At 59.0% G+C, this 26,561-nt stretch overlaps 1 protein-coding gene across 1 annotated transcript; it reads right to left on the bottom strand.

Moving 5' to 3' along the window:
* Positions 1-1,978: 1,978 nt before the first annotated feature.
* On the bottom strand, positions 1,979-22,511 carry ONECUT3 (one cut homeobox 3). The gene is made up of 2 exons (XM_027548813.1): positions 21,335-22,511; positions 1,979-3,721 (listed from the first exon to the last, which is right to left on the bottom strand). The coding sequence occupies exons 1-2, from the start codon at positions 22,509-22,511 to the stop codon at positions 3,429-3,431; spliced, it is 1,470 nt and encodes a 489-aa protein (XP_027404614.1). The 3' UTR covers positions 1,979-3,428.
* Positions 22,512-26,561: the final 4,050 nt, after the last annotated feature.

Raw genomic sequence — 26,561 nt, forward strand, 5'->3', positions numbered from 1 at the left:
CCCATGCCAGACAGAAAGGTGAAGTCATGCCCGGACAGGCCCTAGGAGGCTGGGGTGTCTGGGTGGAGTCCGTGCAGGGCAGGTGCCTGCCTGGGGGGTGGGGGTTGCTTCAGGAGGGTCCTTTGGCTCTGGGGAAGTTGGGGCACACCACCGCCCCCCAACCACCCTGGGCGACATGACTCAAATTGGCTGATTGTCTGACTCCTCTGAACAAGACACTTGGGAATTCATGCTAATGTGAAACCTTACCGGCCCCAGGGGCAGGGAAGTGGGGGACCCAAGGTGGCAGTGATGCCCACTGGCGCCCCAGGACCAGAATCCGGAGGGACTCGGCGCCAGGAGGTGGAGACGTGGGCGTGCAGGTTGAGTGCCTGTCGCCTGCCTTCTCCACCTGAGGCACGTCCATGCGCCGCCGGCTGGACACAGATCCTTGGAAAGGGAGAAAGTAACATAGAGCAGCGCCATGGAGCACCGAACAGCGAGCGCCCCTTGGGGCATGAAACACAAGATGCGACGCGGAATCCTGGGGCTCCGCCCCCGCGTGGCCCCGCCCACCCCCCCCACCCTTCCGCCCAGTACATCATCTTCAAGAAAAAGTACATTAGTCATGCATCAAATCAAATTCCATTGCGTTTTTTTCACTTTTCTTCCTTAAATTACATTTGAACACAGAACACATAGAATAATAAATAGTCTAATAAGACATGACTCCAAAAACAAGAAACAGAACACGCCAGAGAACAGAAAGGTACCCCGCTCTCTCTCTCTCTCTTTCCTAAAGGACTCATTGAAATAAGAAATCTGTAAACGCCGCCGGTCCTTCCTCGCGCTCTCCTGGACTCTCTCGCTCACGCTCCCTCGGCCCTTCGCCTCTGACCGCCCCTGACATTCACCGCGTCTCCCACGGAACTCACCAAAGAAACGACATACCATCGTCTGCAAAATTATAATTTAACGGTATAAAGCTTCAAGTCACGTATTCCAAAAACTAGCTAAGGATTTTTTTTTTAATCACATAAACTATACATTAAATATCTTGAGGTATTTCAGAGAAAATTGTCAAAAGGCTCGAAGGAGCTGTGCTGGAAGTGTCATTCCCTGGGTGGAGAATGGTCTTTGGTGTGTGACAACCGGCTGGGTAATTGGGTCGAACGGAGGGGGGACTGGGGGAGGGGGCCTGGCCAGGTTGGGGGGCGGGGGTTCAGGAGGGAAATGATGTGTGTGCCAAAGCGCAAGTGTGCACATGTCATAAGGTGTTTGAGAGGGACGTATCTGTGACCAGCGTCAGTGAAGCTTAAGGGATTGATCCCCAGAAGGGTCCCAGGTCAATTCCTAAGTGTCCAGCAGGGGACAGACCCAGGCCCTGGCCTCTCTGACCTTTGGGCCTTGAATGCAGGACCAGCAAGTGACTTAACCTGCAGAGAAGCGGTGAACCCTGCTAGCAGCTGCTCTGGCCAGTGGGGTCCAGGTACCCCTAGTGGGTGGAGGGAGGAGCCGAGCCCACTCAGACCCCAGCGCCCAGCTCAGTGAGTGGCGTGTGCACAAGAGTGTGTATGTGTGTGTCTGAAGGGAGGAGTTAGTTGCCGAGCGGGAAACGGGGACTCTCAGGACTCTGCCCCAACACCCAAAGGTTCTAGAAGCATCACTCAGATCCGGTTGCTTGCTTGAAAAGCGGGGAGAACAGCGAGTCGATAAGGACGAGAGAACATCACACACGTCTTTGGTTCAAGAAAAAGGCACTCATCGACCTCGCCACCCTCTCCCTCTCCCTCTCTCCCTCCCTCTCTCTCTCTCATTCTCTTCTCTCTCTCTCTCTGTCTCTCTATCTCTCTCTGCTCTCTCTGGTGGGGGACGGGGGTGTGGGGGGCGCACCTGGAGAGCGGGGTCCCGAAGCAGACCCTCGCTCACACCTGCTACCTGGGTGAGGGAATCTTAGCATCCAGCACAAGTCCTCGGGGGGTGGGGGGGTGGGGGGAATCTTTGGTATCAGGCGTGATTTTTCCAATCACAGACATGAGCATTTGAGTGAGGTAGCATTTACCTGGGGAGGGGGAGGGGCATTTCACTAGAAGTGTCTCTTGCATTCTCAAAGGTGGGAGGGGGTGGCCACCTCCCTGGGAGGCGGCGGGGTCAGCCGGGTTTGGGTGCGGGAAGAGGCTCCTTCTAGCCTCCAGCTCTTGAACCCCCGGCTGGCGGGGAGCAGGCTCTTGGGATCCAGCTGCCGGCCAATCCTGGAGGTCACCTGGAGGAGGGGGGAGTGGGGAGGGGGCGTGCTTATCTTCATTTCTGACCCTTCCTTCCCCTTTGTCTTTTTTTTTTTTTCTTTTGGCAAAAATCAGAGCAAGCAGATTCCACCTTGTTCATCCTCTTCTTTCTCTCTTTGGAGAAAAGGCAGGAGCACAGGTGCGCCCATGCAGGCTCAGCGCCGCAGCCCGAAGCGCTGGCAGGTGGGGCAAGTCCAGAGGATTCCGAGCCGAGGGTGGCGCCGCGACCCCAGCGCTCAGGAGCTCAGGTGCTCCCCTGCCTTCCCGGGGCCCGCTTCTCTGTGGAATCTGGGTGTTTTCTTCCGCTGTCTGGGGTTTGTCTCTCCCCGCATCATTCATCAAGGTGCGTAGCGGTAAAGTGCATCCCGGACAGAGGGATGCTGGGACAGAGGCCTCTGGAATTACCCGCTTGTTTGAGCTGCCGTCCCTTCCGGTCCGGGACTGGGTGGGGATGGGAGCTCACCGGTAGCCGCTGCAGGCAGGCCCCTCCCCAGACGTTAAGGCAGGCAATTCTTGGCACAAGGAGCCCTGGCCGTCGGGAGGGGCGGCTGGGTTCTTGGCTGTGGGGGCAGTTCTGCCAGCGGATCGGGGGTGGTCTTGGTGGGGGGAGGGGGCGGCGTGAGCATCCAGCTCCACGTGGGCTTTGGCGACTTCGGAAGAGCTGAGTTCTGGGGGAGGGTCCGTGGGGCACCGCTGGAGACGAAGCCTTCCTGCCTCCCTCCTGCGGGCGGGAGCTGGCGAAGGAGTGGCTATTCTTTAAATTCCTTTTTGAAATTACCCGGTTTCTGTTTCTAGTATGTGCTTCTTGACCCGCTTTCGGGACGACACGTGAGCCCTGGTTTTCCTCGAGGCCCCCTGGGCTTCCTGAATTGAAAGGGAGCCGGGGCGCTCCTTTCTGTCACCCCTTTCCCTCTCGGGGGGTGGAGGGCTTCCTTTGGCCTGAAGGGGATGGGGACGGAGGGAGGGGGGACCCTTTTTGTGCACTTGGGCTGGGGGTGTGCTGCGTCCCTTCCCTGGGTGTGGGGGCCCGGTCGGCAGCCCCTCCAGGTGCGCCCTGGGGCAGGTCTCCGGGCCGGCAGGGTGGGAGTCGGGGGTGGGGCGGAATGTGGGTTCGGGGGGCAGCGCCCGGCCGTGGAGGCTGGGAGGGCGCGCAGTCGGGGCGCCTCAGGCCTTGGAGAAGGTGGCGGCAGCGCCGGCGGGGCCCCCGGGGGCAGCTCCGGGCTCCTCGGCCCAGCGGTTCATGCAGCGGCGCCGCGCGTTCATGAAGAAATTGCTGACAGTGTTGAGCTCCAGGCCGAGCTGCTGCGAGATGGTGACCTGCATCTCCTTAGACGGCCGCTTGTTCTCCTTGAAGATGGCGATGAGCGTGCGCCGCTGCAGGTCGGTGAACACCAGGCGCTGCTTTTTGGGCTGCAGCGCGCGCTCTTTCTGCTGCTCCTGCTCCTTGCGCTTGCAGGCTGCGGGCGAGCGCGGGCGGGCCGGCGGGCGAGAGGGACGCGGCGCCACCGCGCGGCCGGACGGGAGAAGACAGGCCACGTGTCCCGGAGCATCGAGACATCAGGAAACAGAAATGCGGGAAACGCGAGAGATGGAGAGACGACACGGGGACAGGGCCAAAAAGACAAGGAGACACAAAGAGCAGGAGGCAGCGAGAAGGCGGTAGGTCGATAGAGACCACCAGTAATGGAAGGAGAGGGGGGCAGACAGTCGTGGGCGGGGAACAGAGACAAAGGAGGCAGATGGGGGCGGGTAGGGGAGACAAAGAAGGGGACATAGTGTGAGCACACTTCCACAGGCACGGGTCGTCACGCCCTCCCACACCCTTTCTGCATTCTGAGCCCCTCCTAGCCTCATGTCCCCAAACTACCCCTCACCCCCCAAGAATCCTGACCTCAAGAGTACAACTAATGTTGGTGGCTTTCTGCCCTCCCTCCTGCAGCCCACACCTGGGGGATGTTGGGGGAAATGACCCGGAAACCCTACATGTGAGTTATTTGGCTCAGTGTAGACCTGAGTGAAAGAACTGGTTAATTAATACCTCTTTGTGGGGGGGTGGGGTCACAAACCCCAGGAACATCCCCCTGGAATGATGGGGCAACTAGGTTCTCGGAAGACAGGTGACAATCCATGTCTCCTTCCCTGTTGACCTGAGGCCTGATCAGCTTAGGGATCCAGAATCCAGCTAACATGGTCATCCACTTGGTCTGATTCTGATCTCTGAGCCCCTACTCTGGCCTCCCTCCACCAGCAGGCTGAGACCAAGGCTTGGCACCCCTCAGGTCCCCCAGGGAACTTCTGGAGGTGGGGAATTGCAAGACCAACCCTCCCTCTGCCAGAACCACCTGGCCCAGATGACGCGGAAGGCATAGGAGGCCGCCCTATGGTCAGTGCTTGTGTGCTAAGTCACTTCAGTCATGTCCAACTCTTCTCAACACTATGGACTGTAGCCCTCCAGGTTCCTCTGTCCATGGGATTCTCCAGACAAGAATACTGGAGTGGGTTCCCATTTCCTTCTCCAGGGGAATCTTCCCAACCCAGGGATCGAACTCATGTTTGCCTGTATCTCCTGCATTGCAGGCAGATTCTTTACCACTGAGCCACTTGGGAAGCCCCCTGTGGTGGGTGGAAGCTTGCAAAGGAGAAGGGGCAGCATCTCAGAGTGGTGGAGCTAGGGTGGAGCCTATGGTCGTGCTCCCCCCTGCACCAGCTCCAAAGCGGGCCCCTCCCCTCAATGCTGTGGGGCCAGTGGATGGACAACATGATCTTCACCAGCCAAAGCTGGCTACCTCCACCTGGGGACTGGCGACATCAGCGAAAACTCCATCAGGGTTTCAATTCCTTGTCCACACACCAGTCAGGGACAGTGGGTGGTGGACACCCGCCCCATCCTGCCTTCCCACAAACCACTTGCCCCAGCGACTCTGTCACCCCCAGAGTGGCTGGTGGCACAGGCTGTACTAGCAGATCTCCACTGCCAGCCCTGGTAGCCTGCTGGGACCACATACCAAGCTGGTTTTTTTTGGTTCCGGAACAGTCTGAACCAGATGACATGCCAGATCAATGTCCACACACGTCCGTAAAAAATAAATGAATGTCCCCTGTGCTGTGACTCATTTCTCAGTGATGACAGCTCCCCCTCTCGCCCCCAAGTCCCCCCTCCATTTGAACTGATGCACCACTTCCTTTTCTGGCTTCTTCTGACCTGGAACACACAGTGCTTCTAATTGGCTGTTTCAGGTTTCATAATTAAATAAGACTGGCAGGCAGAGGTTACTAGACTTTTCAGAAAAAAGCCTCTAATGAAGGAGAGAGAGAGAAAGTGAGAAAAATGGGAGGAGGACTGGGGGCTGATGCTCTCAGAAGAAACAGATAAGATAGGTGCAATTAGAAGTCAGATTCTGGGAGGGGTAAGAGAAGAATACTGTATCCATGAAACAAGAACCGGATGCTGTTCAATAGAAAGGACCATGAAAGGGGCAGACAATGCTCTTAGAATTTAAGTATATTATAGCAGGAATAAAGTCAATGTAAGAATTGGGACATAGGAACTTTCCTGGCAGTCCAGTGGTTAGGACTCTGCTTTCACCACCAAGGGCCTGGGGTTCATTCCCTGGTTGGGGAACTAAGATTCCACAAGCCATGTGGCATGGCCAAAAAGTTAAAAAAAAAAAAAAGAAGAAGAAGAATTGGAACATAAAGCAAATATCCCTGGAAATACAAGTGGATGCAGAGATGAAAAATGAGGGAAAGATGATAACAAAGTTTGAGGATGAATGTGCAGGTTTGTCATCTGAGCAAGAGGCCATCCAAAACTAGAGGAAGGGAAGCCCAAACAAATTATATCAATATGATTAGAATAATATGTGTGTGTGTGTGTGTGTGTGTGCTCAGTCATGTCCAACTCGTTATGACCCCATGGACTGTAGGCCACCAGGCTCCTCTGTCCATGGGATTCTCCACATCTCTTGTGTCTCCTGCATTGGCAGGCAGATTCTTTACCACTGCACCACCTGAGAAGCAGTTGGAGGACATGAGAATTCAGTTTAAAACAGCTCATGAAATGCTCAGCTCAATAAATTAAAAAAGACTCCCTGAGGCTCACCCTTGTGAAATGTCAGGGACCCAGGGTGAAAGAAGATAAATGCTCCCAGAGAGGAAAGCCACATGCCATTTGGAGAACCAAGAATCAGAGTGGCTTTAGGCTTCTCAAAAGCTATGAGCCAGTGGAACAATGCCTTCAAAATTCTGAGCAAAATCTATATTCAGCTAGAATTGTGTGCCCAGCCAAACTCAAGCATGAAGGCAGACTAAAGATATAGCCAGACATTCAAGGTCTCCAAAAGTTGACTTTTGTGCACCCTTTTCTCAGAAAGCTATTAGAGGGCATGTTTCATCAACATGAGGAAGTAAATCAAAAAAGGAAGATGTGGGATTCAGGAAATGTGATTCAATCTAGAAGAAAAGAGGTATCCCATATGAAGAAGGGAGACCCTGAAAGACAGCAGGACAAAGGCACCAGGGACAAGAGGTCAGCCCAAGATCAGAGCCGGTGCACCAACAGAAGTAGAAAGGGGAGATGTCCTAACAGGTGTTAGTTTTGCGTTTTGTTGGAGGATGTGGGAGAGTTTGTGATAGGCAACCATAAATTCCTGGAAGAACAAACAGCTGTACAAGAAAGGAGACAGAAATCCTAGTACTGTATGAGGTAAAACCTAGGAGATGAACCATGTACCAGACAGCATTTTGTATACAAAGTGGGGAGAGGGAACATTTATTCATGTTTTATCTGCATAAAGAAACTTTGATGGGAGAGAGAGGTTCAGGAGGGAGGGGACATATGCATACCTATGGCTGATTCGTGTTGCTGTATGGCAGAAACCAATGCAACATTGTAAAGCAATTAAAAATAAGTATTAATTTTAAAAGAAAGAAACGTGGAAAGGAAGCACCAGGAACCACCTTGACCTCTCATCTCCTTGGAACTGGCCAGCTTGTGAAGCTCACAAGAGGAGGCCACATCCCCATTCTTTTAAGGAAAAGCTGGATCTCGGGCAGCAACATCAGGGAAGAGTCAAAACTCAGCCCAGGCCTTTACATTCTTGCCACCTGTTGTGACCTCCAATTCATTCATTCACTCATGCTTTCATTCACTCACTTAGAATTGTTCTCACAAACTCAACATGCATTTATAGGAAGGGCAGAGATACAAACATTTCAGAAAGCCTGCAAGAGCTTTACACGTCCAGGGCCTTCCATGTGCTGTTTTTTTTTCATCCTTGAGATAATTCCATAAGGCAAGGAGATTCTTTCCTACTCAGAGAAGGTAGGCCACTTGCCCAAAGTCACCCAGCAAGTCCTGGCAGGGACAGGACAGGAGCCAGGGTTGACTGGCAGATGGAAGGGAGGTAAGATGTGGGTCGCCTCTTCCTCACCCACCTCCTTCTTGTCCAATCCAGAGCCGTGTGGGGGCTTCAGAGGCGGAGGCTGGGGGAGGGGCCAGCCACAGCAGAGTCGTGAAAAAACTTCGCGTTTTGTCGATCACAGCAAAAAGAGGCTCCGCTCTCCCCCCGCTTCCCGGGCGTTCAATCTAATTACAGCTCCTCACAGCCCGGATCGATCTGGGCTCCAGTCGGAGCTGTTTACCGCGAGCAGCTTTTGTCACCGCTTCATCCCCCACAGCCCCCAGCGGCGCCGGCCTGGAGGCCCCTGGCCCCGCGGGGGTGTCAGTGCGGTAGGGGAGGCGGCCCAGAGCGGCTTCCTCCGCCCACCAGTATCCCTTCCAGCACTCAGGATCACCCTAGTCCAGCCCCCAAATCGCTGCTGTCCCTGGAGGCAGCCCCAGGAGGAGGAGAGGACAGGGAATGGGCCCCTTTCACAGAAGTGAAAACAGAGGCTGTGAGAGGACTGACCAGGAAGTAGCCTGGGGAAGAGGGGCCGCTGGGAGCAGCCTGGGGTCTCCCCACCCACGGCCCCCAGACACTGCCCTGCCAGTTCTAGGCCCACCTCTCCCGCAATGATCTCCCCTGGGGACCACCACTGTGGTGTGCCTAGGAAGCCTCCTTCAGCATCCCCTCCACCGTCCCCTGCTCCCCCTGCGGCTCGTCCACCTCCATTTCTTCCTCCCCCATCAGGGTCACTTATCTGCCCTCCATCACCTCTGCTTCTGTCACCTCCACCATCACCATCTCCTCCACCTGCATCGCTTCCACCTCCGCTGCCTCTTCTGCCCTCCTCTCCACCACCATGGTGTCCACCTACCAGCATCGCCTCCATTACTTCCACCTTCACCACCTCTACCAGCATCACCTCCTCCTCCACCATCACCACCACCTATGCCAGCACCACCTCCATCCACAGTCTACCTCATCACCCCATCAACACCACCTCTGCTCTCATCATTTCCTCCACCTGCACTCTTAACACCATCCATTTTATCCCCTCCAAAACTGTCTCCTCCAATACCCTCACTTGTACCATCAAACCCCATCATAGGGCTCACCTTGTATGTGACTAGTACAGGGAGTACATAGCCCAGTCCCCTTACCAGGGCTTCCCAGCTTGTGGTGGGGGGACAGGGAGGGGCTCCAGACTCAGGCCCACACCACTAACCATGGTTGCCATGACAGCACAGGAGGAGCCAGCTGGGCTGGCTTGTGGGATTTTGGGGGGGTTGTCTCTCAGGGACCCTGGGAGTCAGTTCCTTTACAAGGCCTGCTTCAGTCTCAACTGCAAAACTGGGACCCTCTGCCTCCTTCAAACATTTTTCAGTGTGCCGTCAGCTATCCACCCCCTCCTCATCTCATTCAGCCCCTTACCCCCACTGTCTCTCTGTTCTTATGTCCTCCTGCTGCCCCGACTCAGCTCACAGCTTCGCAGCCACACTGGTTTCACCCCGGGCACAGACCAAACTCAGGCCTTTGCAAATAGCTGCCACCTCTGCCTGCATCGCTCTTCCCCACGTTTCTTCATAGCTCCCTCGTCTCCTTCTAGTCTTCACTCAAAGCTCTGATCTCATCTGTGAGGTCCATCCTGAACCCCCTCTCCAATTTAATTCTTCAAACTCTCTCCCTGCTCAGCTTTTTTCTTCCTTTTCCCCTGACAGTATTTACCATTCTCTCAGGGAATGAAGGTTCTGGCTCCAACTTTCTCTACTGTCCGCCCTCCATGACCTCAGGGACGGAGAATCTGATACTCGGAGCCAGATTCCATGATCTTAGAGCATCCAGGGTCTCCATCTAATTGCTGTCAGTCATTTTGGAATCAGGGATGAGGAGGGTCTGGGGCTGGCTCCTGGGAGTCCCGGAGGAGATCCAAGGGGATACAAAAGAGGCCCCTTTCCAAATTAGCCTGCTCCTATGGGGTCGCAAAGAGTCGGACACGACTGAGCGACTGATCTGATTTGATGTGAGGGCACCCCTCAAGGGCTGCTGCTGCTGCTGCTGCTAAGTCACTTCAGTAGTGTCCGATTCTGTGCGACCCCATAGATGGCAGCCCACGAGGCTCCCCCGTCCCTGGGATTCTCCAGGCAAGAACACTGGAGTGGGTTGCCATTTCCTTCTCCAACCCTCAAGGGCTAAGGGTGGGCTTTTCTATCAGTCCGGCCCGAGTTTCCCGTTGTGACCGGCAGGAGGCAGTGGTCTCCCGCCCCAGCACAGGGCGGGGCTCCGGGAAGCAGGGTCAGCCAGGCTGGGCCGCATCCCTGCGGCAATGGCAAAGGGAGGTGAGTGGGGGTCACCCTCAAGTTCCCTTTCATTTCAGACCCTCTGAGGCTTACTCCCACAGCACCTCTGTCCCTCCTGCCTCCTGCCGTTCTAGGAAGTTGCTCACCTCCAGGAGCCAAGGGGGCAGTCAGACCGGCCACCACGTGGGTTACTGCCCGGTGCCTGCCTCTGAGCCTGTTTTCCTCACATGGAAAATGGTCTTAGTCATGAGCCCTGCCTTGCCAGGCTCTGCGAACGGGTTTAGCCAGAAAAGTCCTGAATAGGGTGATGGCACTGAGCTGAGGCTCTCAGCGCCCATCTGGGGCTGCGGGGCAGGGGCTAGGTTCCAGCCCCCACTTGCAGTGCAGCTGTGAAGTGCCTCCCCGCCTCAGGACATGCCTCAAGCCTCAGCACCTTCCCAGGAATCTTCCTGGAGAGGGAAGGGATGGAGAGGCCAAGGTTCGGAGCAGGGCGGCCTCAGCCAAAGAACTCCTACACATCCCTCAAGGCCCAGATTCAGTGGCCCTTGCCCCAGGAAACTCTTCTCCTTACCCTCAGCAGAGCCCCACTTCCCTCCCCTGGGAGCCCTCTGATGTCCAGCACAGAGTGGATCCACAGGAGGCTGTGGGCCGACTGTGTCTGTCCACTGACTGACGCCCCTCCCCACTGTGGGTGGTGGGGGAATAGCCCATACTGGAAGACCCTGCACAGGGAGACCTGGTGGCCACTGCCCTGGAGGGCCAGGTAAGGCAGTGGGACCCCAGGAGCACCCTGTCTGCAGTCTGCCAGGGAGAAGCTGGGGCCCTGGATTCAGTCACCCCCTCAGTGGATGGGGAGAACCAGGCCCCCACTGGGTGGAGCTGGGGTTGCACCTGTTAGCTTCCGTCTGACCCACCGCTGCTGCCTTCCCCCTCCTTCTCCCCAGACAACCCCTCTCCTTCTCTCCTCCCTTCCTTCCCCTTCTCCCGCCAGTCTCCCCCTCCTCTTCAGGTTCCTCAGCATCTTCATCCCTCATCCTCTCCCGCCTCCTTCTATTTCCTCCTCCTGAGGCCTGCTGTGGTCCACCAGGGTGACCTGGAGAATGAGTGGCCCCGCTATGCCTGTCCAGGGCCATCCCTAGCCCAGCCAGCTGACCACATGGGCTGTCTGTCCCTGTCTGTTGGATGTGCCTGTGTGAGGACACACAGGGCCCGGCCAGGTGGACAGAGGTGTGAGAGGGAGGTGGTGTGTGCAGTGCACTTTGCTGCACTGGGAGGGTGTCCATGCAGAGCAGACCACAAGTGTGAGTGACAGCAAGTGACCTATGATGGTAGGCAGAGCCGTGAGTGTGACAGGTGGATGGGAGGGACAGTGCGGGAAGGCTCAGAGGATGAGGCTGGTCAGTGGGCAGTACAGGAACACCCAGCCAGACCTCAGCGTGACCTTGGCTTGCAGCTGGCCTGGAGGGTGTAGTGGACACAGCATGGACATCAGATGGAGGGTGCTGTGTGAAGAGTCAAGGGCATAATGTGACTTCTGGGTGTGACAGCCAGTATGGGTGGCCCTGAGCCCATGGGGTCTGAGTGTACAGAATGCAGGATGGGCCACCCAGACCTAGGGCAGTTCTTGTCTGCTCTTGTCCTGGGACTGCTAGCTGCCCCCACCCCCCACCACCACCCTGTCCTTCCTGGTCAGCAGGCTCCAGGGGCCAAGTGGCCCTTCGCATACACTCCGTGGTTTACAACCCTGGTCCTGATGTCCCCATCCGTCCATGGAAGTGGGGGTCCCACCGTACAGCAGTCCAAATGCAGGCCAGGGTGGGCCTGCAGCCATCACTCCTCCCTTCACTAGCTCTTTCTCCACACACTTATCAAGCGCCTACTGTGTGTGCTGTTTGGATAGTTTTGCTGGGGAAAGCAGTGAGTAAGATGGATGCAGCCCCTGCCTGACGCGATCTGATGTGATGGCACGCTAGCCAAACAATCAGAGATACAGGGAGACCCATGGCTGCCCCGATGTGCAGCGGGGGTGAAGGCGGGTGTGGGTGGGCTATTTGTAGGGGAAGACCTGAGGCTGCCTGGGTCGGAACAGATCTGGGCATGGAGGGTAAAATAGGAGGCCGAGCTTGACATCTGGGGACAACGGGGGAGAGGCATAGTGAAGCCCAGGGAGACGAGGCAGGAGCCAGGGTCGCACTAGAAGGGTGACACCCCCCAAGAAAGGCTGGGTTTGACAGGAGACAACAACAGCCAGACGGTGGCCCCCAAAATCAGCGACCTAGGAGTGTTGTCTCAGTCCTTCTGTGTGGCACTCTGTGCTGTGTTCAAGGTCCCCAAAGAGTTGCTCTTGTCGGCCCCCTGCCCCCCTGACCTCATAAGCCTGTACCCCACAGTGTCCATCCACCTGGGTACAGGTTGGGGTATGGGAGCAGAAGCTGGATTCACTGTCCCCTCCTTCCAGCCACCTTCTGAGCTCAGCTCAGCTTCTTGGAGCAGACAATTCAATACGGAGCCAGGTCCCCGGCTGGGATGATGACTGGTTTCCTTGGCGACACATCTCACCCCGGCCACCAGCTGCCCAGCCCCAGATGTGGGGCACATTGATACACCCACCTGATGGCTTGTCCCCACTGGGCTGTCTGCCTTGAGCATTCCCCGCTGGCCTCCTCTGGCCAGAGACAGTGAGTGACTTGCCCAAGGTCACACAGTGAGCCACTAGGAGGGGAGCTGAGCACATTCATACCTCCATCCTCTTTATCCATACCCTGCATCCCTGCGGGCCCCAGTAAGAGGTTCTCATGGATGCGGGGGGCGGAGTCATCTCCAGGGAAACGGAGGACCCTCTGGAAGCCTCAGGAGCCCCCTCTGCCTCTGCTGCCTCCCTGATCTCCACACCCGCTCCTTGCGTCCTCTCCTCCCCTGCCCGCCAGGTCTACACCTCCCATCTCCCAGCATCTGAACCACCTTGGCTGTCGCCCAGCCTCCCTCCATCCCTCCCTCGATCCCTCCCCCTTCTCCTTCCCCTGATGGGATTTTAATGGCCGCATTTTCAAATTAGTTCTGAGCCTTTCAAAGACTTATCAGAGAAATGAGCATTTCCACTGGACTCTGGGCTACCCCTGGTGTGTGTGGGGGAGGGGGGCTCCATCTGGTGGTTGCAGTGTCTGTGATGGGGGACGCTGGGGGTGTCCAGGGGCAACTCTCATGCCTCGAACCCCCTCCCCATTCAGGCACTGTGGAGGGGAGGGGTTGGCGGGGGGGGGGGGGGGGGGGGGGGGGGGCAAACCGCATCAGTGCGCACACAGAGCTTTTATTTAAAAAAAAAAAAAAAAAACTGTTAACAGTCACAGCGGCCAGCAGTTGGAAATGGATTTGAAAAAGATGACAGGAAAGGAACCGGTGATAAGAAAAAGCGTAGAGAGGCCAGCGCACAAAAGGGAGGGGTGGGGGGAAGCGCAGAAAAGGGAGGGGTAGGGGAAGCCAGCATCTCAGTGATTGGCAAACTCAGCCACAAGTAAAGTCACAAGCGAAATGGTGGCGGTGCACGTGCGCGCTGCTGCCTGGGGCTGACCGCAAACCATCTGAAACCGCCCAGGTGTCCACCGGGCGGGGAGGTGGTTGAAGAAAGGAGGGAACGGCCAAAGAGAATATTACGCAGCTGGCAAAAGGGCCTCCGAGGCGCTGTCTTTCCTGATGTGGATGTTCCGTGTCAGGAAGCAAAAGCACAGGAAAACTGCGCGGGGCGTGGGGGTGGGTGGTCTTTTGGTGGCATTTTTTTAAAAGAGGAAAAGAAAAGAACGTGCATTAGGGGTGCTGGATTAAGTGTCACCTCTCTTTAGAAGGAGAAATAGAAACTGGGATTTATAGAAAGGAGGACTTGGCGAATGTGTCCGCTGTTTGAAAAAAAAAAAAAAAAAACAATGTTTTTTAAAAGAACAGGCTGGGGAAGCAGAAGGCAGGCAGAGGGAGCGAGCAGGGTCTTTGTCGAGGTTCCCCAACGCACTGGAGCTTTTTTCTTTATCCGCTTTGTGCTCCAGCGGGCTGCGGATTCTAGTCTCCATTTGGGGAAACGGAAGTGCTCAGGGGACACGCCTTGTCCACGGTCACGAACCCGAGCTGCCGCCGGCCCGTGCCTCCCTCTCTGGGAGCGCCCCGTGTCCCCCGGCGCTGAACCGTTTGCATTCCAGGCGCAGCGACCCGACGTTCCGAGCGAGCGCACAGCCGAGCGCGCCAAGTCCGACGCCGCTCTGGGGCCGGGAGGGAGGCGAACCCAGACACGGCTACCCCTGGGTGAGATGTGATTTCCCCCCGAGTGGTGGGATGCGAGCGCCGCCGGTGACCCTGCTGGGACGCCGCGGGTGTGAAGTGCCAGTGTTCCAGTCTCCTTACACTGGGCCGCGCGCGTCCACCTCCCGCCGAGCTGTGGAAGGCAGGTGCACGCTAGATCCTTTCAGGTTTGGGAGATCCCACGTCCGCCGCGGACAGAACGGCGGAACGCGGAGGCCGGGGTTTTGCCCGCGGCGGCTTGGCCGGCACTGCGGGGCGGCGGCGGCCTGGGGCAGTGGGAACCAAGGCACTGACTTCCTCCCCAGGGCACGCTCGGTTTCGTAGAGAAGCATGAACCCTGCTGTATCCGTACCAGGCCCCCAATTGCCCACCCCGCCACCGCTCGCTGGCGCGACCTTCTCCCAACCCCCCAGCACTAGGGAGTAGGGTCGGACAGCAACTGCCTGGAAGCGGGTGTGCAGAAGTGGTCAAGCGGCCCAGCTGGGTGCCATGAATAATTCCTGGCCGCTCGCAGCGGTTTCGGGAGAGAGAAGGGGGTTCTTCCCCACACCCCCAGCGCCCGGTGCTGCCTCCGATCGCCAGACCCGACTTGAGCCGGAGACTGCGCTCTCTTGTCCTAGTGTGGGCGCCTACTTGTGTCCCGTGAGGACTTACCCTCACATCCCCGTTCCTTTGCATCTCTGCTTAAGTTCCCCATGCGCCTCTACACTGCGTCCCGGGCACGTCTACACTTCCGTCCTTTCTCTCCGGCGGCCCACGCCAGTCATGGACGCCCTACTGGTCCGTTTCCTTCTGCCAATCTGTGGCTTGGTGCGTGTGACTCTTTAGGTCTAAGCCCCTCGCCCACTCCCACATCAGTCCATAAAGCAAGACAGGAGGCAGGAGGGACCCTGCCCCAACCTCATCTTGACCCCACCCACATCCTGGCCGCATCCGCATACCGGCCCCACTCATATCTACACCTATTTGGCCGAGGGGAAACTGAGGCCGCAGGTGCCCCAGGACACCCCAAGGTCAGATGGGTCTCCCAGGCTGGTCCTGGCTCCAGACCAGCTTTTCTCCTCCCCTAGGAGCACAGCCTTCCTTATTGATCAAGGGCCATATTTAATTAAAAACTTGATTCAAACCAGCCTAAGCTGCCCTGGTTAAGCCGAGCTCGCTGCTACACACAAAGACTCCAGCCATAGGGGCCGGCCTCCATCCTTACAGCAGTTTTGGTTTCCCGCCTCCCAGCCTTTTGTCCTTGGTGTTTCCACCCGCACTGAGGCAGAATAGAAAGTTGCCTCCACTTCTGGGATCTGGAGAGCGACCAGGCATGGTATTAAGAAGAGGAATGGTGAGCCCCCTCCAGCTGCGGAGAGGACTCCAGGGAAGGGGGTGGAGCCTGGAGACCAGCGTGGAGAAGGAGGCGGCCAGAGGTGGGTTGCTCCGACTAGAGTGGTGATGATTGATAGGGGGCGTCGGGGTGTCGGAGGAGGCTAGGGAAAATGGCCCTGTCTTGGTGAGCCCGAAGGCAATGGCACCCCACTCCAGTATTCTTGCCTGGAAAATCCCATGGACGGAGGAGCCTGGTAGGCTGCAGTCCATGGGGTCGCTAAGAGTCCGACACGACTGAGCGACTTCACTTTCACTTTTCTCTTTCATACATTGGAAAGGGAAATGGCGGCCCACTCCAGTATTCTTGCCTGGAGAATCCCAGCGACGGCGGAGCCTGGTGGGCTGCCTTCTATGGGGTCGCACAGAGTCGGGCACGACTGAAGCAACTTAGCATAGCATAGCATAGGATTTTCAGCTAAGGAGACTCGGAATAAAGAAGCCAAAGCCCAGCTCCAGGACCTCTGTGTGCTTCTCTGTGACGTGGGGGTGACCATCCAGTCTCTCAGGCAGGAAGTTCTCCGACCTGGGGTCCAGGGAGGCTGGACATTCAGTGACCCAAATTCCCCCTGAGGGCTGGCAGCCAGGAGAAGCAGAAGCAGGTGGCTCTGTGTTCAGCAGGAGGACACTGGGACTCGACCTCCACTCCCCCTCTACCCCCCCCCCACCCCCTCGAGGGTCTCTGGTGGTCCCTGGCGGGGCTCCCATGGGCACAGGAGTCTGTCCAACTCTGTGTCAGGAGGAAAGTGCAGGCCTTCCCTCCTGGCCCAAGCGTCACCCAAGTGTTTGTAAGCTGGACCTGGATGTAACCTGGAGAGGCTTCCTCTTAGTCCTGGCCTCAGTCCACTGAGCTCTCCTCCCAGCCTTTGTCTCTGCTGGGCCCTGAGTGGGATAGGAGCCTGAGCCACTCAAGCCCCACTTACTGCCAGCTCCACATCTCCCCGCTTGTGCAGCTTCGGCAAGAGCGTCCCTTTCAGCCCTGGCTTGGTGGTCTGTAAAGTGGGCTCATTATCTGAACTGGCTTAACAGTCCCTCATTCCTAGGGGAGGGGGAGGGCTCTGAGCACCCCAGACAGCCCCCTCCACATCTGACAGCCAGAATCACGGAACCTGGGCAGGGAGCTGGCACCACCCCACTTGGGGCTTGTGTTCTATAAGGGGGGCTGGTGTGGGGGCCCCTGGCATTGTACCCAGACCCACAAGGCTCTGGTACCCACAGCCCCAGACAGTCTCCCCCTACTCCCTGTTTCTCGGGGCGGGGTCTGCAGTGTCCCCTCTGGGTCCCAGACCCCCTTCCAGCTCCCCTGCCCACTCTCTGTGGGTTCCACGAAGCACAGACTGCCGGTGGTGACCCGGGTCTTCCCTACAGACTAGGAGGTGTGGTGTGAGCAGGTGAGAGTGAGTAAGCAATGTGGCCTCAGGGTGCAGGTTCTGTGAATGTGTCCTTAGGGGTTCTGGTGGGGAATGAGTTGATAAGAAAAACCTCAACAAGCACCTCGGAGGTGGCACTTGATTCTGTCCATTTCTCTGATGAAGAAACTGAGACTCAGACCCTTGCCCAGGATGAGTTAGTGATAGAACCCAGGTGAGGCCAGTTATCCAAGTTCTCAGCTAGGATGTCTTTCCTAAAGGATCTGTAAGAGGTATGGGCCCTTGTGGTTGGTTCAAGGTTAAGTTTTACAGAAGGTACATTGGCCTTTGGGGGGTGGGGTGGGCAGATCATTTATGGGGTTTGGGTAGTAGTCCTACCAGAGTAGACCTCTCAGTTGAGTCTCTTCAGCCTAGGAAAGCCCCCACCCCACCTGCCCGCCAGCTTTTCAACACCTGATGTTGGATACAGAATGGGTGGGGGACAGGCCTGTCCTAGTCTGGGGGGAGGGGCAGTTGATGTGTATTTTCCCCTTCCACCACCGTCCCCCGCGGACTCCCAGCCGCTGGTCACTGCCCTCACTGTGCCCACCAGCTTCAGCTCCAGAAATGGCTCCCTCCCTGCCTCAGTTTCCCCCACCAGCGGTCTCCCTCATCCTTCAGGGATTCTAGGTTCAGGGCTCACTAGTGAGCCAGGAGGAGAGGACCCTTCCTTCAATCGCCACCATCTGATATTTTATATATATTCTCTGATCAGTTACAAAAAATACTTTTCCTCCGGAGTTGCAATTTAAACAATATTTGAAGACGGGCGAAGTTATCGACCAGGCGGCGGTGATGAATTAGAGCCGGTAATTCGAATTCATCGACCACCCCGCCCCCGCAGAGAAGTCCATCAGCCCCTCCCCCAGCCCCTCTTCCGTAATTACCGTTTGAGACGGGGTCTTCCAAGGGAGGGCTTCGAAGAGGTGGCGGCTGGGAAGCTGCGGGGCTCTAAGGACCCTGAGGGTGGAGCAGGGTGAGACCCCACCAGGACAGTGGGGTTGGGGCCTTGCAGGATGGGCCGTCCCCAGAATCTCAGAATTCAGACCCAGAGCCTGTCTACCCCAGTGCACACATTTTACAGATGGATAAACTGAGTCGCAAAGAACAGACAGGTCTGGGAGCAACGGAGTGGGGAACCCTGAGGTCTACCTGGCCAGATTTCTTGGGTGCTTCAAAAGAAAGAAATCCCCCTTAAGTCCTCAACCCCAGAGGACTGCCGGCTCCACGTCCCCCTGCTTGTGCAGCTTCCGCAAGTGCGTCCCTTTCAGCCCTGGCTCGGTGGTCTGTAAAGTGGGTTCATTATCTGAACTGGCTTAAACAGTCCCTCATTCCTGAGGAAGGAGAGAGGTGGAGGAGCTGGGAGCCGTCAGGTTCCAGACGAGTGACCCCAGCTGAGGAGCTGCCGTTGGGAGCCGTCACCTCTCGTTTCCAGTCTCCTTTTCTGCCTCTTTGTCTCTTTTTGTCTTTCTCACTTTGTTTTTGCCACTGTCTCTCCCTACCTATCTCTGTGTCTTTCTGCCTGTCTCTGCGTGTGTCTTTCTTCGTCCTTACCGCCTCCTGGTCCAGGGCGGTGGGGAGGACACCCCAACGGGACGCCCACAGCAGCTGGGCCAAGAAGCGAGGCCGGAGACAGAGGCCCGCAAGCGCGCGGAGGCGGGACCGGGGCGCGGAGCTGCCGGCCGGTCCGGGGATGGCGGGCGGCTTTCGCTGGGCTCAGGATGGGGACTGGGGAGGAGGAAGGGCGGTGAGTGCGGCCTGCCGGGGTCGGACTGTGCGGGTCGGCGGCCTGGAGGCGCCTCAGGCTGCGCGTGCGGGGCGGCGCGTGGGGGAGAGATGAGCCAGGCCACCTCCCCCTAACCGCTGCGATTTGCCGCCACTTAACCGCTTTTCATTTGCGCAGCGACCGGAACTAAAGGCCTCTCAGCCGGTCGGCTCCTAATTACCCCACGGCCCAGCCACCTCTAACATTCTAAGCCCAGCCCCGCTCTCTGGACGCGGTCCTGAGCGCGCCCAAGGTGCAGCAGGTGCCCAGGGCCCGGTGCGCGGACCAGGCGGGCGGCAAGATCACAGAGTGGGCAGGGGCCTGGGGAAGCAACGGAAACAGGCCAGGTGTCGCGGTTTAGTGTCCCCTGGACCTGAGCATATGCCAGGCCCTGCCCTCAGGCCCTGCATTTCCCCTAGGGGCCCCCAGACGGTCGCTATTCTGAGTCCCAGTCCAAATGGGGAAACCGAGGCTCAAAGAGGCGAGGAGGCTCTCTACCGCCACAGAAGTCAGGGAGGCCCGGCCGGGATGCAAGCGCGGGCCGCCCGCCCTCCCCTGCCGGTTGGCGCTGCGCTCCCACAGCAGCACCCCCACGGGGATTTCTCCCCTGAAGTCTGCTATTCTAAGACGCCCTCATCAACCTCTTGGATGGCCCCGAAATGTGCCATTCGAATGCCACAAATGGGTTCTGTTTCTTACATGATGTGACAGTGGAATTAAAAAAAAAAAGGAAACTGGTGTGTGTCCTTTGGGTACACATGTGTCAGACACAATGTCCCCGAAATACATGCCCTGGGGAGGAGGCCAAAGGTGGCCAGAATGGCGGTAAGTCAGACCTCACCAGTGACCCCATTCGACAAGGGCCTCTTAGTATCTGTGGTGTCAGAACTCTGCCTTTGGCCTGCTCCCTAATGTCACCTGCATCACGCACACACAGCAGGCCATGACTGTGCATTGGTGTGCTTGAGTGTCTCCTGTGAACACACCTGTGCCACTGCATGTGTCACGAGGGGGGTGGGGCAGGACAGAGTGGATCCTGTCCTCAAACAAGACCGTCCAGGTTCCTGATGCCATTTCTAACATTTCATGGCAACCTTCCCACGCACTTGGTCACCTGCCACATGAAAGGAGGATTTATTCCCCAATGTGGAGGATGAAGGAAGCCTATCGGAGGCTCAATCACCTTGTTCTGCAGAGGGGAAACTGAGGCACACGTGTAGGTGCAGGGGCCCCAGGTTGTCCAGGTGGCCTGGGGGAGGGGAGCAAATAACACGGACCCCTCTCCATCCCCCACTGGCAACCCAGTCTTCACAGCAGAAGGCTGCAGACACAGCCAAATCCCTCCCATCCTCCCCGCTCCAGGGGCGGCTGGTTGAGCCCTAGCCTGCTCCATCCAGCCCCTCTCGCCCCTGTGCACAGAAGCGATCGATCAGGTGCCTGGGGCTGCTATTGTCCCCATGGCTGGGGTGGCTGCAGCCCCTCCCCAGAATGGCCAGGAAAAGACCCTCCCCACCCAAGCCAGGCCACCACTGCGAGAATGGGGGCTCTCCTGCACTCCCCCTACTCAGCAGAAGGGGTCCTGGGCGGCGGCTGGCTGGGGGCAGGTGTGGACCCTGCTGTTGTCAGCTGGGAGGGAGAAGAGGGTCAATGAGCATCAGTGGGAGTAAGATGAGGAAGCAGAGAGAGGTAGAGAGGGAGCAGGACAGAGAGGACGAGGAAGAATAAGACAGGGAGGAAAATGTGGATCAAGCAAAGAAATAGATACCAGTTTGCCCCGACAGAGAGAGTAGAAATGAGAGAAACACAAAATGGAAAAGAGAGGCGGGTTCGGTGCGCGCACTCGAGCCAGGAGCAACCGCGCGGGGAGGGCGGCCGGCCGGCTGGGGTGTGAAGGCCTCCGGGCCGCGGGTCCCCCGGGCCGCCCCTCCCCCGCCCGTTCTCGAGTGACCTTTGCCAGCGGCCGGAGGGGGGAGGGGGCTATCGATCGCGGAGGCCCAGCTACAAAGAAGCGCGCGCTGGGGCCGGGGGCTGAGCGCGGGCCCGGCTCTGGCTGCGGAGGCGCCGGTGTTCGGTGCACGGTTCCTACACTCTGCCCCCGGAGCGGGAGGAGCAGTGAGGGGCCGTTCGGGGGGAGGGGGGTGGCACTCCGAGCTGAGAGCGGCGGCACGTCTGGATCACACCCCCCAACCCCGCCACACACACACACACACACACACACATCACACACAATGAGCGACCCTGCTGGCAACTTGCGGATCCTCCAGCAGTCTGAAGGGACCCAGGGATCCTACTCCCAGTTCCTGGAGGGACTGAGCGCGAGTGTAGACTCCCGTAGGGGAGGGAAGGCGGCACTGTCCTTTCCCTCCTTTTGGTGACGGTACAGACGGGCAGGGGCGAAGATCGCGCTCTCACCTCCTGCAAGGGGGTCCCTAGCGGGCGGCGGAGTGCCAGGCCAAATGGGGAGGGGGCCGGGACTCTCCGCCGACGCACTGCCTGGTGCTAGGGAGCCCCCCGGAGCAGGACCCCTAGGGTCGGGCGGTGCGCGCTGAGCTCCTACCTGCCAGGCGCAGCGCCGACATGCGCTGGAACTCGGGCTCCTGCAGCCACTTCCACATCCTGCGGAAGGTCTCACGGCCCGATTTGAGCTTGCTCCAGGGCTTGGGGTTGCGCAGCAGGTCGGAGAGCGTGCCCTGCGAGCGGCACAGGATGCGCTGCGCGAAGATGGCCTGCGGGATGCTGTAGCGCTTCAGCTCCGCCGTGATGCGCTGCGCCACCTCCTTGGTGTTGATCTCCTCCGCCGCCGCGCCCGCCCCGGGGCCACCGCCGCCCGCGGCCGGGCCGCCGCCGCCCGCGTGAGACCCGTGCGCTCCAGCCGCCGCCAGCCCGCCCAGCGGCGCCAGCAGCCCCGCGGTGCTCCCGCCACCCGCGCCGCCGCCGCTGCCGCCGCCTCCGGACAGCCCGCGGGCCAGCGCGTCCTCCGCGCGACCCAGCAGCGCGGCGTGCGGCTCGAAGGCGGCGGGCGGCAGCAGCTTGTCCCCGGCCAGGTGGCCCGGTGCGCCGTAGGCGGCCAGCGGCGGGGGTGGCGGCGGCGGCGGGGGCTGCGGGGCGCCGTGCAGCGCGGGCGGCAGCGCATTGGGCAGCGGCGACAGCGGCGACCCCATGGCGGGCAGCTCCTTGCCGTAGGGCCCGTAGAGGTGGCCCACGGAGGCGAGCGCCGCGCGCTCGTCGCGCATGAGGGTGAAGCTGCCGCTCACGCTGGCCGCCAGGCGCTGCGGCGGGGGCGGCGCGGCGGCCGGGTGCGGGTGCGAATGAGGGTGGCCGCCGTGTGCCCCGGCTACGGCCGCGGCCGCCGCATGCTGGTGGAACTTGTCCGCCACGGCTGCGAGCGGGGGCAGGTGCTGCAGCGGCGTGAGCGTCGTGTAGGTGCCGCCCAGGCCCGGCGCCTCGCAGGCCATGCCCATGGCCGGGTGCAGGGGGCCGGCCAGCTCCCCGCGGAAGTCAGCGCCGCCACCCGCGCCGCTCGAGCCGCTCGCGCCCCCGGCGCCCCCGCCGCCGCCGCCGCCGCCGCCGTCCAGCAGGCTCGCCATGCCGGCCACTAGGCCGGGGCGCCCGGGCGCCACCAGGCCGCGGTGCTGCGCCGCTGCCGAGCGCGCGTGGCTCGGGCTTAGCAGCTCGCCCGCCTGCGCGTGGGCCACGCCGTGCAGGCCCCCCAGGCTCTCCAGGCTCAGCTCCATTCTCGGCCGCCGCGCGCGGACTCCTCGCCGGCTCGGCCGCCCGCCCGCCGCGCGCGCTCTTCGGCGCCGGCCCGGCGCGCTCAAGGCCGCCGCATGGCCCCCGCCCGCTCCCCGGTGGCTGCGCGCGAGGCTGCCCGGCTGCGCGGCGTACGGCCCGGCCCGGCTGCGAGCGCGGCCACCAGGATGTGGCGGGGGAGCGGCCGCCGGCGCCCGGGCCCGGGTCTGACGTCAGCGCCCCCGCCCACCGGCTCCCCTAGCCGCCGCCTCCCGCCGACTAGCTCTCCGCCCGCCCTGGCCCCCTGGAGCGCCACGCTGGCCGGAGTGGGCTAGACTCCGGGCTTCTGCCAGACACCCTGCCACTGCCTCCACCATGCCCCCTGGGGATCAGTGGTACTCGGGGACAATGGACGGAGGTCGAGGACAGACTTCACCGAGGCGGGGCTGGTGACTTAGTCTCTGGGGCTCAGATTCTCTGTCTCTTCCAAGGGTCGTGAAGGTTACTTTCCTCCCTGGCACCTGTGAGTCCATCTTTAGGGAGTGCACCGGAGTGTGACTCAGTGGGGGCCTGTGATCCAGGTGTTGCCCCCTTCTCACGCAGATCCCTAGGAGGTGGGCTCTCTGCTCCCAAACCTCCCTCTCTCCTAGCATAGGTCGGGAGTCACATCGTGCCCCCAAAGTTCTCTCTGGGAGGAGGGTGCTGAACGGAAGGTCCTCAGGCTGATTCCCAGCCTGTGTCTCCAAGTGTCTGGATCTGCTCCCATGTGTAGGCACTGGGCCCTCAGTTTCCCCAGCTGTACAATGGAGCACCCGGCCTCAGGGATGCTAAAAGCTCCTCCTATTTCCAAGTCCTTCTAATTGCCTCCATCTCCAGCGTGAGAGCAGCTTGGGGGTGACTCTGAAAGAACCTCTGTCCCCCTCCAGATCAGGCAGGCCTGATACACATCCTCTTTGCTTCCCAGGAAGCCCCTGGTCAGACTCCACCCTCTCCCTGGGGTTTCTCTTTGCGGTGAGAGGAGGGAAGGTGCTCCTTTTCCTCCCCACCTGGAGACGGGTGAGGCCCAGGGACCCCTGGAACTGGGATAAATGAGGGAGCCTTCCACACTCAGAGACCCCCTCCCCCACTGTGATCCCTTTGTGGGAATGAGATACAAGTCAGGAAGGGGAGTCCAGAGTGGCCAAGTCAGACCCCAAAATGTGCCCCCAACTGAAGAGCAGGGTGTGGGGTGAGGAGGGATTCCCAAAACCAGCCCTACCCCTTGTTCCTACCCAGAGGATAACCATTGCCTTTTCCCAAAGCCGGAGGAGGAGGGTAGGGCTAGTAAGGTCTGTGATGGAGTCCCCCAGGACCCCCCACCTCAGCAGGGAGGGTCAGGGCTCTAAACCATGGGTGGAGGGCTGCGAAGGCCCTGTCAGGGAGCTCCCCCTCCATGCAAACCATTGGGCATGTCGCTGTCTCACCACCTTCAGCAGGATTGGAGGTTTGATTCTGGGAACTGCCACTGGACTTGGTGTCTGTGCGGTGGCTCCTGTGTCTCAGTTTCCCTTTCCCTGACTGGGGTGGGGGGAGGGGAGGGGAGGGTGCCTTCCTACCTGCCCCCACTGAGAGCCTGGGCACATCTTTGCTGTCCACCATAGTGGGGAGGGGGTAGGCTGTCTCCCAGTGCAGCAGTGCAAGGAGGTTGAAGGACCAAGATGATCTGACCCCCAGCTTGCACAGCGGGGTGTGGGGATCAGACAGTAGAATGGCCTGAGCTATGTCCTGGGGTGGAACAGGGCACTAAAAAAAACACTGCCTCCCAGTGCCTTGTGCTTAGGACTTAGCATTTAGTAGCCACTTACTGTTTACCAGGCACATACTCTTGCTTCATCGAGAGCCCCGAGGGGAAGTTGTGCCTCTGTTCAGCATCCACAGCAGGTCCAAGGTAGAGAGTGGTGGCTGTGGCTGTTCGGGGTTTTGTCCAAGTGCCAACACTGCCCCCAGGTCCTGGTCCACTGAATTTTCAATTCAGGATTTACATAAAATTTCAGGGACACCCATCTTCCAGGTAGGAAAACAGAGGCGGCAGAGAGGGACAGGTCTGAGCAACTGACTAACCCCTCCCCACGCAGATTCCAAGTCTGGGAGGTGGGTTCTGGCTCTGCCCTGCTCCAGCCACCCCACCCCCACTGTCTCACTTGCCAACAATCACAGATAATTAAAAATAATCGTAGGATCTAAAAATCAATCAGCCTTCATAAAATGATTGCATCCCGGGCCCAGCAAGCTCAAATCAGGCCGGGGTGGGGGGACCCACTGTGGGGGTGGGGTCTTTATGGGTGGGAAAGCAGAGATGGAGGAATTACCCCCAAAGTCAACTAAGGGGTGCTCCGTGGGGATCGGGAGCATGCAGCCTTTTACCTCCATCTTCGTATATTTCCTCCAGCTTGATTATCATTTTCAATTTCATAACAAGCTTGTGTGGCTGTTCTAACAGGGAAAGTATCCATTTTGAAAGAGGTAGACCAGCTGCTTTAAGATGAAGGGACCCCCTCCCCTCCACTGCCTCCAGACACCCTAAATGTCTCCTCTGGGCCGGGGCTTCCTGATGGGGGGACCAGCCTCGTCCCCCAGGTACATGGAGCCCCCCAGTCAGCCTGGACACTCAGACACCCCCAGAGGTGGGGATTCCGCACCTGCAGAGACTATGTTCCCCCTGGGAGACTGAGCAAAAATTTGCCACCCTCCAGAGAGAGAGAGTGGGGAGCCCCCTGGAACCCCAGAATGGGCTTCCCCCACCAGCAGCCTTTTAGTAATTAGTAAAATAGAATTGAACTGGCCGCAGACCGGCCGGTGGCTGGGGCCCTGATCGATCTTCAGTCATTAGGCAAATTGCGGGTTGGGGGAGGGTGGGCCAGATGGGGGCAGGGCGACCCCTGATCCTAGACCCTGCCCAGACCTTGGCCAAGTGGCAGAGGGTTCTCTGGCCTCAGTATCCCCTCCAAGAAAATTGGAGTTTGACCCCTGGAACCCAGGTCTGCACCTGGAGGTGTCCCAACCCATGCTGGGCTGCCTTGATCAATGTCCACCTTCTCTGTTCACAGCCCGGGAGAAGCTGAGAAGCAAACCTCACATCTGGCTGACCTGAGGGCTTGTGGGGTCCATCCAGTGGCTGGGAGGGTTAGCTGAGGCTCAGATCTCCTCCCCACTCCGGGGGAACCCAGCCTTCTTCCGGGGTTCCAACGCCAGGGTTCCTGCCCATCTCTACCACAGCTGGAATCAGAACCGTCCATCTCCTGTCTTCTTGCACAGGCTGAATTCCTTGTCGATTTAGCTCCTGATGGCAGCTAAAAATATGTGGGTGGGTGGGTGGGTATTATACGCAAAAGTTTTCCCTTTCTGAGCTTCCCCTAGGCCCCTCCACTGTTGGTGGCTGATTCTGTGATTGGATTTGTCCCCCATGGAAATGAAACTCACCAACCGCTGTGCATTCTTCCATTTTATTAGAGCGAGGTTTAAATAAATAGTGGCGATCCACATCTCTCTCCAGTCCCTCCTAAGCCTGAGACCCTTGTCAGCCCCCGGTACGGACCCCCAAACCCGCAGACGCCCCCCAAATTCTGGCTGTGCACACCTGACTGGGCCCGCGTGCTCCTCCCGACTCTGCGTCTTCGTTCGGGCCGGGTCGGAGGATTTTATTTAGATTGGGGGGTGCGGGAAGGGTGCAAGACTGTTCCCCTCCGGCCGGGGGTCCCGGCCACGCTTGGCTCACGGCGCCCCGAAGATCCCAGTCTCGAACCGAGGTTGGGTGTGGGGACTTCTCAGTGCCGAATCTGGGGCGCCACGACGTTGGGGTTTCGCCGCTGACGGACAGAAGGTCCAAGGTTCCTGCCCACGGTCCCGGGACGCCCGGTCGCGCTGGCCCGCCGAGTGGATGCTCCCGCGGGCGTGTCGGCGACAGCTGCGCCCGATCGATCCCCGAGCCCGACCCGGCTCGGTTGCCCCCGCCGCGCCGCGCGGCTCCATCGAATCCTCATCGCTCTCGGGCCACGCCGCCCGCCGCGCTCTCTGCA

This window comes from Bos indicus x Bos taurus, chromosome 7 (assembly GCF_003369695.1).
Source record: "Bos indicus x Bos taurus breed Angus x Brahman F1 hybrid chromosome 7, Bos_hybrid_MaternalHap_v2.0, whole genome shotgun sequence".
NCBI classification, from domain to species: Eukaryota; Metazoa; Chordata; class Mammalia; order Artiodactyla; family Bovidae; genus Bos; species Bos indicus x Bos taurus.

Bases quoted from the DNA above. Each gene is read 5' to 3' on its own strand.
- ONECUT3 (XM_027548813.1), bottom strand. From the start codon at position 22,511: ATGGAGCTGAGCCTGGAGAGCCTGGGGGGCCTGCACGGCGTGGCCCAC. The intron at 3,722-21,334 runs GTAGGAGCTCAG...GCTCGCCCGCAG, and splicing joins GTCGGCGCTGCGCCTGGCAG to CCTGCAAGCGCAAGGAGCAG.